The following is a 13,827-nucleotide window of genomic DNA, read 5'->3' on the forward strand; positions in this document are numbered from 1 at the left end:
TAAGTATGCTGAGGACAGTGCTCTTTAAAACAACACAGGTATTTGATGAGATTCTGAGCTAAAACCAGAGAATTCTAAAAAAAACCAATTACCTGTTATCAGACAAACAACTCATCAAATATCTGGCAACAAAAAGTTAGAACGTTCATTTTTGCCAAAATAACATTACTTAACAAATCATGGACCTGACTTTATAGTGGATTTTCCAACGATCTTCAAGAAGAAGTGGAGTTCTGATGCAACAGTTCAGTAGTTGTGTGATAATGTCTGAGAGATCAAAGAGCTTGTTTAACAAAAAGGGTTCTCTTTGGCTTTAGCTGGGAATATATGGGGTGACATAAGGCTTCTTGTGTTTTTGAGTGGTAAAGCAGACTGTATAGTTAAATAAAAAAAGTTTATATTCTCAATGTTTTACAACTTAACCATTAATATCAGTTCATAAATTTGTTATCTTCTTGTAGGTATTCTATATTATACTGCAGTTCTTTAGCCCACACCCTGAAGCAATAAAAATTGAAAGAAAAAAAAGAGATGATCTAAAATGGGAAGACTGGCAATATTTTGCTAGAAATTGCAGTATTTTTGGAATGGAGAACAATGGATCTCTGGAAAAGCCAGACTCTGTCAACTGTCTCCAGACGCATAGGTACGAGTGGGTATTATCTGCATAATATAGATGCTTTGAACAGGTAACATCCTGGCAGAATTTATTTCTATGTGCCAGTGAGACACAATCTTTTAATTTGGTACTCATTTGTTATGGACTGCCGAATATATAAAAGATCCTAACCATGTCCTTTTGACTCAAGGTTGCCAAAAAGTCTTCTGTAATTTTTATCAGAGTTTAGTCACGAGTGTGATGCAATTGATTCCTCTGCTATTTTTGAGGTAGAGTTTTGAAATTTTGTATTTGTGTTTTGATGGCTATTGTCAGTGGAATTATAGAACACTGAAATGCCAAAGAGAGGAAGGTACTGATATAACACTGTTGTAAACTGTCTAGTGAATGTGAAAGTCTACCTTCTGATCTCTGGGAGTGCAACTTGTTCTGAGGCCAAACTGAAGTACAAAAGCCAATTATTCAACCCTGCTAGTAGTAATGCAACACATGCAAGAAATTGGTTGAAAATGGTATCTTGAAGCTTTCTCATCTTTCTAAGCAAGAACCAATATAAAATGTGGGGAGGGGGGCAAGAAGGGTTATTACCTTTTAGATATATGTTGCAAGCACTTTTACTGTCAATTAATATGTGAAAATTTAAAGCTATATAATATAGAAATGTTTCATAAATATAGTTTATAGTATATATAATAGATAGTCAATATGTTATCATTTTACACACACGCACACACACATACACACACACACACATATATAATTGAATCTGTACCACTACATATATTCAAATGCATTTTCTCTTGTCTGAGTTCAGATGCCAGTTTGTTTAGTACTTGGCTGAAAATCAGCGAGAATATACATTACCAGGTGCTGTAGGCATTTTGCTTTTTTTGGAGTTTTTTTCAATTTTGCTACCTTTATAAGACTTTTCAAGTGTCAGCAGCTTTGTCTGTTCTCTAGGAGTTCAGAATTCTAAGGAGAGGAGCATAAGGTCATTTGAGTTACACCACTTTTCAGTGAATCTGAGATTTATAGCTGATCCTTGGAGCAGAGGGTAGAGGAGAAGAGAAATGTCTTAAGTAAGACAAATGCTTTTGGATAAATAACCCAGGTGGGGTGTAATGCCACTTTTAGCCCAAAAATGTGTATTTGTATAATTTTTAAAAAGAATGGAGGAGTTAAATATGAACTGTTTCCATAAATGTTTTCTAAGCAGCATAGTTTCTCCCCTTCAGTTAAAATGTAAATGATGATAGAAGTGATACAAATTAATGATTTTTGATTGCAGCTGATGTACAGAAAGTTTTAAAAGGTAAGACATTTATTCTGTAATGGTGAATATTCTGTGTGCTCAAAGAGGAGTTACTGTTGAAAAAATGCTGCAAATTTATGTCAGCAGTGTAACAGAGTTCCCTGGAGGATTTTACTGTAAAACAAAATTTGTTTCTCTCTCTTTCTCATATCCACAAACTTCTAACATGTCTGTCCAGGATTTAGACACCAGTGTCCTTCTGTCCTGGTGGCCTATCCAGGATTCCCTGGGTTTGCTTGGAAGGCAGATGACCTTGGCTTTGAAATCCTTACCATAACTTAATGGTTCTTGTTTTGCTGATCACATGCTAGTACTGAATGGACTCTTTTTTGTGTCCTTTAGGAAATGAAAGTGATTAAGGTTTTTATTTCTCCATCCTGTACCACCTCTGTAAGTTAGGAGTTGCTCACTGTCCTTTATCTCCATATCAGAGGCTTGAATCTTTTGCTTAGTCTGAATATTGGCTGACCCTTATTTTAGAGTCTCCTTTGTTTTCCTGGTTTCCTGAGAAACTGCATGTAGATGCCCTAAAATCTCGATGACCTGCTTATCTAGTTCCCATCAGCCTTACAGTCTTTCTGCTGTTCCTTTTGATGCTTCCATACCAACATGGTGTTGTTTATCTGCCATTTGTATCTGTCTAAACATTTCCATTACAGTTCTATATGCCATAGAAGAAAAATACTTTATTTAATTTTCCGTGGAGGGGAAGAGAAGACATAATCACCCAGAGAAACTTACAAATATATTCTGCTCAGATATTTGTGAAGCACTGACCTGGATTAGGAGCACAGGAAATTCAAAGATCCTTCATGAAGACAGAAGACTATGACTCAGGAGACCTAGCCTAACTAGAAATCTCATCTTTCAAAAACTGACATATTTTGAAGTGACATTTTTTGAATGTTGCATGTCAGGTGGCAGGTGACAACGTGGGATGCCTATTTTTAATGATCCCATGTAGGTGTGCAAATAAGCAGACTACTTCTCTCTTCCGGAGGCTAAACTCTGCCTAGTACATAGACCAACATGGTGTGATTCAAACCATATTGCGCACACGTGCAGTTTATATGTACTTGTTTACTCAGCTTTACTTGAATTCTCAGGACTGTCCTTCCCCTTCCTGGGCTTAAATATGCAATTTTACTCTCAATCTTACTACTTTCCATTAAATTATCTTGCACTTCACTTGCTGGAAGGTGGCGTGTGTTTCTAGCTCTGCTCACTCATCGAGTGAGATGATACGGTCCCGTGAGTCTGGAATTCAAAACACAACAATTGTTTCTGTATGATTTTTATATGTATTTAGCAGTTATATTACTAACCATGTGAGCCTATTAATTATTGTGTTAGTCATCTGAATGATTTCCTTATGTGGTTCAAGCCTGGTTCATATTTCTCAATAAGAGTGTATTAAACTTTTCGAAAACTTGTGCAGATCACTCTTACCAGTCACACCTTAATTATAATTTGAAGTTGCCTGCTAGAGGCTTCTTTGGGTCTGAAGAAGACCATGGTAGTTTAGGGCAAAACAGACAGAAAGAGGACATTTCTTTTTGCCTTCTTGAATTCTGGTGATTGGGAATCCACTGACATGGGAATTTTTGCCCAGAAAGCACAGAACCACCATGTACACTTGAGATCCTCTCTGAGAAACAGGATGTTAGGAGATAGGATCTTTAAATATACATAGTATTTTGATTTTAATTTATTTTCCTCTCTATTTAAACAGTTTTACACCATATTCTCGTGGTAACCTAACTTTCAGTGTTCTCACCCCGGAACCAAATCACCGACCTGGTTACAATGATTTTTATAATACTCCATCTCTCCAAGAGTTTGTTAAAGCTACACAAGTGAGGATTCATCTCCGTGGCCAGTACCACACTATTGAACCTTGGGTCAATTTTAGGCATAGGTACTATGGAGTTAATGAAGTTACAGTCAGTGGAAGGTAAGTGTTACATGACTCTTCCCACACCTAGCACTGCCTCTGACTCTGCACAGTCTCTAAGGACCTGCCGAAAATTTGATGAACTTGCTTTACTTTTACATGTATGATAGAGGAAGGAATTAGGTCTGAAGCAGTGTGTCGAGCTGGAAATGGTTGGTGTACTGTTTTTTAGAAACATTTGCTCACATCTTACTTTACAATTAATTATACTTATTACACAAATCTGTCAAAAGCTGTCCTTTCCGTGGAATTACCAAGACAATTACCAATTACCTTTGCCTCTAAGCAAAGCTTATGATTGAAACAAGGCCTTGTGCTTTACTTCAGTAAGTCTTCCCAGCTATAGATTCTCAGACATGGCAATTTTAACAGTCAATGCAGAGCTCATTCTTTGTTTTAGTTGGAGTTTTCCATTCCAAATTGGGTAGCTGTCAGTAAAACTGTTGTATTATCTGTGACTGACAACTTTATTGTATATGGTAAGTGTGATGTCCTGTGAAAGGACTAATTATGCCCCATAAATAATATGCAAATTTGGCAATCAAATAGTTTCCAAGAAGCATATGGTGCAGATTTGTAAGTATTAATCCTGAAATTATTTTGGTAGTTCTCATTTTGAGAAAAAGGACCCTGTTAGAAGTCATGTTTACTTAAAATTTTCTATGTTAATATATTTTGATTATTGATTTGGACGTATGATGATAATGCATCTTGGTGACCGTGTAACAGTAAAATAATTTCAGCTGCAGTTTGTAAAGCTATGCCATGTCTCCAGAAGAGCAGTCCTTCAAGTAGAGTGGTATGGTTATTGACTATTAATTAAGATTCTATACAGATTTTATTTTAGTAAGAAATGGACATTTTAACTGAGCTAAAATGAGTTAAACTGCAAAATTATTCCTGATCTGGTTAAGATTTCTTGAAAAACTAGAGCTGCACTAATATTGATGACTAATTGTAAGTTATTTAATAAAATTTTACATACTAATGTTGCATACTGAAATACAGTTTACAGTATATGTTGTATAAGGCAAGAGTAGCTCTACTACGTGCTGGTTATTATTTTTTTGGAAAGCAATTGTTGATGCTTAAAAATATATTGAGTGAAGTAGTATTTTGTAAGTTAGTGCACCTAAGAACATTCTCTTTGGTGACATTTATTTGTTCTTTATACACCAAATTGACTTTGTGACTATGTAATATATGTAATATATTGTTGGATGGATTTGTTTTAATGTTTTAACTTTTGGCACTCCCTATTGTTCTTTCAGGTGTAATTGCCATGGCCATGCTGATGATTGTGACACAGCTGTGAAGCCATACAGGTGCCTGTGTGTCAAGGAAAGCTATACAGAAGGAAATAACGTGAGTCTGTCCTTTGTCTATCTATGCCACCAATGAACAGCCTCAAAACTGGGATTTTAGTCCTGGGAAGGAGTGTGTATACATGTGTTAGTGTAGTCCTGTCTTTTATAGGGACACTTCCTGTAGCAGATTTGTATATCAATTAAGGAAACAAATATATTCCCCCCCTTTGCCCTCACCAAAAGCCATTCCACCACAGACCATCAGGAGTGTTGTGTTCAGAGATTTGATTTCTTGTTAGGCGTTGTGCCACTTTCAAATCTTAGATGCACTGACCCAGTCAGTGGGTGGAATGCAGTAGGCAAAGTCCTGGAGCTCAGCTTCCAATTTAGTTTCATGTGAAAGGAAACAGTTCAAGTGGTCCATAATGCAATCCAAAGCACCATAGATGCAAAATTATATATATAATTTTTTAATAATATTTTTATAACTCTTGGCCATAGAAGAACCAAAATAGGGTTGATTACTGTAAGTCATGGTATTCTAGATAAATGTGTAGAGGAGAGCTCAAAATAATGGAACAATTTTGCACTTGTTTCATGCAGCCTTTGGTTTTCTTGGAAGCTGTTCATATACAACTCAACAAAAGCAGTACCATGATGTATGAGTAAAAAAAAATTGCTCAAAGAAAAGATTCCCTAGATTAATTATTTATCTCAAAAGAAGAAAAAAAAGGAGAAGAAGTTGAGGTTAAGAAAGAATGAGCTATGTCAAAGGAATGAATCCCTCAATCTCACTGAATGTTAGATTTCCGTTGTTAGTACATGTTGTATTCCTTGCTGCATTTATGCCTTTTGGAAATAGCCTTTCTAGAAATTAAGAAGTGGTTATGCAGAATAGCAACAGGAGTAGCAAAGGGGAGACTAATTGCACATCAAAAAAGACCCCAAGCAGTCTGTGCTTGCTGTAACAGAGCGAGGAGAGTTAACCTCAGACTACTTGATATAGTGCTTGTGATCATGTGAAAGATCTTTGTAAAATTTCATAGGGGATCTAAGTTTTCTCATTTCTTAAGCAGAAGTGTAGAATCTACAGTCTAAATGGGAGTTGAACAGAAATTTCAAGTTTTTAGATGGGTCAAATTAGAAAAAAAATTCAAGCTGACAGTGTCCCTTTAATTAGAACACACATTGTGAAATGTTACTTTGTAAGGATTAATTATAAATATTTAATAGGATCTGGAAGTTCAGCAAGCACTCTTGCAAGACTTACACTACTTTGTGAAAACAAACCAAATACATTTTAATGATGTATCTGCCTTATCAGATATTTCTTGTCAATGTTAATGGGTTGTTCCACTGAGTGGCACATCTCTGATTTGGCATATATGCATTACAACTGTAATTTAAGTGCTTGAATTAACTGTATTAAGTCAGAGTACAATAAGCATGTTGTTTAATTATTTTTCTCATTATTTTATAACTATATCAGTATCTATTAGATATGAAATAAAATAGAAGTAGTAATATATCACTAACTACTTTGGATTTTTTCAAATATTTACATGGAATCCAAACAGCTTAAAAATCTTGATTTTTTTTTTTTTTTTTTTTTTTTTTTTTTTTTTTTTTTTAAGGCTTGCACTTAAAAGCAAAATCAAAATCCACCCTGATTTTTGACTATCACTGGCAATGATAAAACTCTGTCTTATAGACTTACACCTATTTCTCTGGCTCCTACCCTGGTGCGTTAGGAATTGTAAAAAGAAAAAAATTTTTTTTCAAGTGAGCATTTGGTGAAATGAGTTTCCAAGTATAACTGTTTTGGTAGAGAAAAGGAAAATATTTTTAATAAGAAATTCCACTATCAGCAAGCAGTCTTTTTGTAACTTCAGTTCTGTGCTAGCAGTGAGTAAGTCACCACAACTGAGGGGGTTATAAGAAAGTTTTTGGCTTAAGGGTGGGGTTTTTTTTCAATATGTTAGACCAGAAATCAGAGATCCTAAAAAAGCTTTTTACATACGGCAGAGTATGTCCTTGTCACATTTACACTTAATACAACTAATATTACCATCTTGAATTTATCTGGCATATACATCTGGCTGGCTGTTGTGTCTCAAAGCAATACCAGAAATGAAAAAAATTGCATAACTATTACAAATAGAAATCTCAGTTTAGGTATTTGCATTGCTCTGTTATGAAATTTGACATACCAAGTGGATTTTTTTTAACCTGAGTTCCATTTTGGTGAAGAGTGGTGGTGAAATATGCTGCTATGAAATCTGACATAATGGGAAGATGGGGTTACTTAACAGTGGTTTGCAGATGTTGAGGGGCCAAATAATGAAAAAACGGGAAATTATTCCTCACAAAGCTTGTCTCTCATTTTGTGGGGAAAATTTAAAAAATCAAGCTTTTCCATTTAAAGATTGTTCTGTAAATGCATTGGGTCCAACTTTGGGAAATAGCTCTGCCTTTTACAAATGGAAACTGAGAAACTGAGAGTGGAGTCCATATTTTGGTAACATTTGTATGCAACGAATAATTTGTAGACTTGACTAAACGTATGTTCAAAAACTTTCCAAGCTGTCACATGGAAAGCTGGAAACAGCCCATGAAAGAACAAGACAGTCAAGCAAGGTTAGCCTTACATTGCAACCTAAGAGCCTCTTTTCATCAATCATATAGAACTTAATAGAGAAGGTAATTGCAAAATATACAGGAATAATTATAGAAATCGTACTAGAAAATAGAATTTAAAATAAATAAAGCAACTCCGAGAAATGCTTGAGAAGATATGAATGGAAGTGAGAGACTGACTGGATGTACTTAGGCTTCAGGTCTTCAGAGTTTTCCATGCAAATACTGGTCTTAAACACCTGAGGTCTGAAAACTGAATGTGACATATGTTGATTGATTTATCAAGAATTGAATAAATAAGACTTTTTATATTGTTACAGAAGAATTTATGTAAACCTCAGTTAAAGGCCAATCTATATCATGTTAGATGTTGGAATTAATTGTAAATAGTACATGAGGAGTGGTACCTATTAACTACATAGAGTGGTCACTCAATAACAAAGAGTTCTCACTTGCAGAAACAAGCAAGCCAGTAAAAAATGCACTTTTTGGCACATGGAGCATTGGGATGGAAGCCCATAGGACACCTTTCATTTCTGTTCTGTCTTCCTTGGTCCCTTGGAGTCACTTAGTGTTCTAATTTTGGTTTGTTGGGTGTTTTTTCCCCTTCCCCTAATAAAAGCTGGCTTTTAAGTTTAAAAGCTCTTTGATCTTTGGGGAGTTCACGAGAGACAGATGTAGTTCACATGTAGTCTTGGTAGATATTCAAATGCTGTAGTGAGGGTGCTGGTGAAAGCCATGAGGAAATTAAGACTTGTCTGTACAGCTGGGTGAAGCTGGGCTGGAATAGATATTCTCTCGAAGCCATATTTATTTGGCTAAGGAAAGGAAATGGAGTGAAAGCATAGTGGTTGGATACGAAGAGGATCTGATAGGAAGGAAAAAATTGTACATGGTTAACTGTCTCATTACAGTCAACATTTGCAGGGCAGCATAAATAAATATGGGTGCTAAATGTACTGAAGCTTTTTAAGGACAAGTCAGCTTTTCAAAATGCTTGAGAAGGTGGCATTCTAACCTTGGTGTCACTACATCAGATTTTTAAATTGTGTACTCTTGATAACATGAATTACAGAAGCATATATCTAAGTATTATAGGTGTGTATGTATACCATCTAGTGCAACTGAACTTTGATGAGTGTGGGATGCAAACTCCTACATAGGTTACAAAAAGAAAAAAGGAATAAATTCCACATTATATATATATATATATAAAAGGATGCCACTGGGAGGCAAGCAGCAGGGTATTATTTAAAAAGTGTTGGAGTAGAAAGTTCTAGTTGGCCATGACTTATTGCAAGTTTTAAAGTATTGTTATGGTTGCCTTCTAAAGTATTTCTTTGGATGTTTGTTGACTATTTCTTCAGAGACACTGTCCTCAGCATTCTTAGGGACTAAAAAGGAACTTGGTACATGAAGGCTTAGGCTGAAGTCACTGGTGATCTTTCTGTAAGTGTGCTGGATTCAGGAATGTAGAAGTTAAATTTGTTAAAATAATCTTAGTAAAAAGAATACATTGAATTCATTATTCAAAACCAGTTTTTAATCACAGTTTTAGACTAATGAATTGGGCCAAGTTGGGATTGGTGTTTTGGCCACCTGGCTCCATGTGTTGTTTTCTCAGGAAACTGTTTTTGTGGACGGTGAGAAGTTCAGATACTGTATATCAAGAAGGCATATTTGTTATTGCCCATAGGGAAAACCATATATTTACCATATTTTCTGAAGGGCCTAGATGTAACTGAGAATAAGGACATCTGCACATTTCAGGGTTTTACAGTTGCAGAGAAAGGTTGGTTTTATTAAGCATTAACATCCATTGTAAATTTGCTGCTAGACCTTGTCAAGAGTTTTTTTGAAATGTACCTATCCATTTCCCATGTGGTAGCCAAGAACCAAACCCCAATTCTCTTGATTTGCAAATCACAACTACTGTGCTTTGGACAAATGCAGAGTTTACATTTGGTGAAAGAAGACCTGAAGATGCCAACATGTACATCATTGTGCTACCAAAAGTGAATTTCAGCCCTGCAGGTCTGAAGTTCAATGCAATTTTTAACCTGATAAGGGTGTGACAAACAGCAGGAGGAGGTGGGGGTCCAGTGCCCATTTTTATTGCATGCAGGTGTGACAACTGCTGGAAGAACAAATGTTTCTCACTTACTGCCAACTTCTGAATGACTGCTTTTTGTTGCAAAGACTTTTAAAAGGAGGTTGTAGATGGAGGGAGTCAGTCTCTTCTCCAAGTGATAACAGGTGACAGAACAAGAGGAAATAACCTCAAGTTGCACAAGAGAAGGTTTAGACTGGCTATTAGGAAAAATGTCTTCACTGAAAGGGTTGTCAGTGATTGGAACAGGCTAGCCAGGGAAAGTGATGGAATCACTGTCCCTGAAGTGTTTAAAGGTGTGTAGATCTGGCTTTCAGGAACATGGATTAATGATGAACCTTGCAGTGTTAGGTTAATAGTTGAACTTAATGATCTTAAAGGTCTTTTCCAACCTTCGTGATTCTATGATTCTTAAAAGTTTTGTCAAAGTTGTAAAAGTCACAGAAGAAGAGACGTTTCAAAAAGGCTCTTTGCTATGTAATCAAATGCCATCTTTTTCTCTCTTACTCCTTGGTGCTTGTGTGTCATTTAACAATAGGTGCAAGCACAGGTGTGCATAAGTATAACTGATCAAAGATTAAATCTGAAGTGAGATGATGAATGCTTTCAGCTGCTGTGTGGCTGGCCATGCACAAATGGAAACTCAGGGCTGGCTGGTTGGTAGCTGTTCCTGCAATGTTTTCTTTTCAAGGAGGACATATTTTTATAGAAACCTGGGAGGAGAGAGCTGCATGAGCTGGATGGCTTGGCTGGGAGCTTGTTTCTTTGTTGTGCTTCCCAAGTTGTGCCATGTCTGAATGAGCCCTCTTGTCTCATGTTGTTGGGTGATGTGTAATGCTGATTTTTCTCAATGTGGAGAGAGAGGAGAGATTGATGTAAACGAGGCAAGGACTTGAATAAGTTTGAGTTGCGTAAGTTGTGTAAGAGTTATGGTCAAGGTGTTCCTCTTAGAACACTTAAAGTGAGGTAATCACAATTAGGCAGCAATTGCTCTGATAAACAAAGGCCAGAGTTCAAGGTCTCCAGTGAAACCATGCTAATTTTCACCCTGAAAACTATTTTTTCTGTCTTTGTGGTGATAGTGTGTTTTTGTTGTTTTGTTTTGAACAGATTAGAAAAAGGTGCACTGGTTATTGCTATCTTATGCTTTCTTTTTATTTCTTGTATTAAAACTAAAATTCAGCAGATAAATTCTTGTGCTTTCATTTTCTCTCTTAAGTGGCTTTTGTTATAAATTGTGACTGGTCTGTAATTCTTGGACAATCTTAAGCTTGTTGTTTTTAATTGTTTATTTTACACACAGTTGATGCTTTCCCAGCACCAGCTATGAGTGAAACAGTTTAGAAACTTCAATACAGTTTCCTAGTTTTCAATGTATAGGTGATACAGACACACTAATAAATAACAAATAATTATAATAGTGCTTGGAATAATAGCCACGAAGAAAGGTGAACATGCGTCTCAAACTTAAGAAAGAAATTACCCAAAAAAGGAAGTAGTTGCCCAAATACTTTACAGAAGCAACTTATTTTGAAGCATTTAAATTCCTTCTGAAAGACGGAAATTATAATTGCAATATATTTTGGGGTTTTTTGTTTCACTTACAAGGTCAAATGGTGTTAGTACAAACTACAATTACTACAATGTTAGGAACTACAGTAACAGACATTGTTTAAAATGCATCCAAATGGATGGATTAGGTCAATGTCTTCTGTGCCTTAAACACAGCAAGCACTCTTTTGCATCTTTAAAGGTGTAAGTAAATCTGAATCATAGGATGTTAGTCTCTGTTGAGTATCTAAGTTCTTAAATTTTTGTTCTTCTGCCCACCTTCCTTTGTTTTACTCTGTTTTTAAAGTGACTTAAAATGGTTAAAATAATAATTAAAATGTCTAGTTTGGTATTTCCCTTTGTGTTTTCTCACTTTTTGTCTAAAACAAATATTATTAGTATTTAAATTATGAAATACACACAGAAAAATATGAATAATGGAGGGTTTAATAATATAATTGTGAGATAAAGAAATGTTCCTGTCTAAGAAGCAGTATTTTATTTCATTTCTGTTTTATTTCAGTGTGATCGCTGTTTGCCATTGTACAATGACAAGCCTTTCCGTCCAGGTGACCAAGTTCATGCCTATAATTGCAAACCATGTCAGTGTTACAGCCATGCAGAAAGCTGCCACTATGACTTAGCAATGGATCCTTTTCCTCTGGAACACCACCGAGGTGGTGGCGGAGTGTGTGATAACTGTCAGCACAACACAGCTGGTAAGTCAAAGAGAATGGACTTTTTGACTAAGTCTTGTGTCAGCTGAAATTAGTAATGCTCAGTAGCTGACAGTCCAATAAATTCTCATGAATATGTATTTTTAAACCATTCAGATAGTGCACTAACAACAGTGGTATCAATTCTTAAGCCATGGGAAAATACTGTAAATTTTAATCCAGTCTTGTGTAAAAACTTTCATGCAAAACACATTCTAATAAATAATTAAAACATATAGTTTCAAAGCTATTTGCATTACATGTGCTAGAGCATTTCAATCCCAAATATAATCTTATTGGACCAGTTTAACAGACAAAATCTAAAAAGGTTGTCAAATTTTGCTCTAATGTCAGTTTCTTTCTTATTGAATAAAGGTTTTTATTCAATGTAGGTAATATTTTTGAATATTTTAAAAAATTCTATTCAATTTTCTTGGCTTTATCTAGTAAAGAGGAAAAGGAAAAGTTTCAGGTTCATTTTTTCAAAAAAAATGTATAGACATTTGTATGGCACAGCTTTTATATAAGTGTGGTATTATATAACAGATGGAAGTTTAATGGAGTAAAACATAGTTTGTAACAGGTTCATTGTTTCATATGCTCTGGATCACTAAATTGGCAGGTAGAGATGAAAGGTGCATTAAAATGGACGTCCTGAAAATTATAGAATTCTCTCAAAGGAATAGTCTTTAATTTTGAATTATACAGCTAATTTTAATGAATTGGAAGCCATAATGCATAACCTTTCTTTCATGCAGGGAGGAACTGTGAGCTGTGCATGGATTTCCATTACAGACAAGCAGGTGCAGATCTTTCAGCCATTGATGTTTGCAAACCCTGCGACTGTTACGCAACAGGCACCAAAAATAAGAGCCTCCTGTGTGATAATGTAAGTAACCTCAATAGAGAAAAAGGAGAAAACATTTCAATCAGCTGGGTAGACAGCTGTAAGATTTTACAAAGTGTATTCAGATGGTAACTAGTCTATAAAAAAATGCTTAAGTTCAGCCTTTTCAAAATGATAATAGACTTACATCAGACATTTGAAAGCTGAGAAAACAGACAGGAATTTGAGATGTATTACTGAAGAGTTACTTGTCTGCATCAGCAACAGACATAAAAGATGCTGTATGCACAGTAGTTTTGGGATGCTACCTCTGCACTCAGTAATGTTAAAACATCTAAGTTTTGAATGTTTTTGAAGGTCTTCATACTGTCTTTAAGTTACTAAAAAGTTTTGAAAATTCAGGCAATGAGCTGAGCCTGTAACTGAACTAAAATTAAGCTACTTTTCCCTATAATAAGACAAGGATTGATCTCCCTTTTAATTTATAAAGTCCATTAAAAATAAAAGGAACCCTCAAAGTAATGCTGAAGAGAGAACACCATCAGGTGTGCTTTTTAAGCCAGTGGACCTCATTGACATGCAAGCTGTCTAGTCCAATAATACATCTATCTGTAACTTTTAAAACATGCATGTTGGAGAAAAAGCAGGAAAAGTAATTAATATCTTGAACATATACTAAAGATATATTGTGGTTTGTGTTCTATTCATGTATGTTCTGTCCATTGCCAAAATCTAAATTTTGTTAGGAATAGGGAAGAAATAATTGCTTTGAAA

At 35.4% G+C, this 13,827-nt stretch overlaps 1 protein-coding gene across 3 annotated transcripts in view; it reads left to right on the plus strand.

Annotated features, from left to right (window-relative positions):
• The window catches only part of USH2A (usherin), a 383,112-nt gene that overhangs the window by 53,083 nt on the left and 316,202 nt on the right, over nt 1–13,827 (plus strand). For all 3 annotated transcript variants that reach the window (XR_014850703.1, XM_085054819.1, XM_085054820.1), the window contains exons 7-11: nt 462–646; nt 3,664–3,885; nt 5,157–5,250; nt 12,014–12,209; nt 12,965–13,095. Coding sequence is in view for 2 of the 3 variants with exons in the window: in XM_085054819.1 (XP_084910945.1) it covers nt 462–646; nt 3,664–3,885; nt 5,157–5,250; nt 12,014–12,209; nt 12,965–13,095 (828 nt within the window). In the remaining variant the exon portion in view is untranslated. The remainder of the gene's footprint in view (nt 1–461; nt 647–3,663; nt 3,886–5,156; nt 5,251–12,013; nt 12,210–12,964; nt 13,096–13,827) is intronic.

Source organism: Lichenostomus cassidix, chromosome 3 (assembly GCF_008360975.1).
Source record: "Lichenostomus cassidix isolate B80296 chromosome 3, HeHo_3.0, whole genome shotgun sequence".
Lineage (NCBI taxonomy): Eukaryota > Metazoa > Chordata > Aves > Passeriformes > Meliphagidae > Lichenostomus > Lichenostomus cassidix.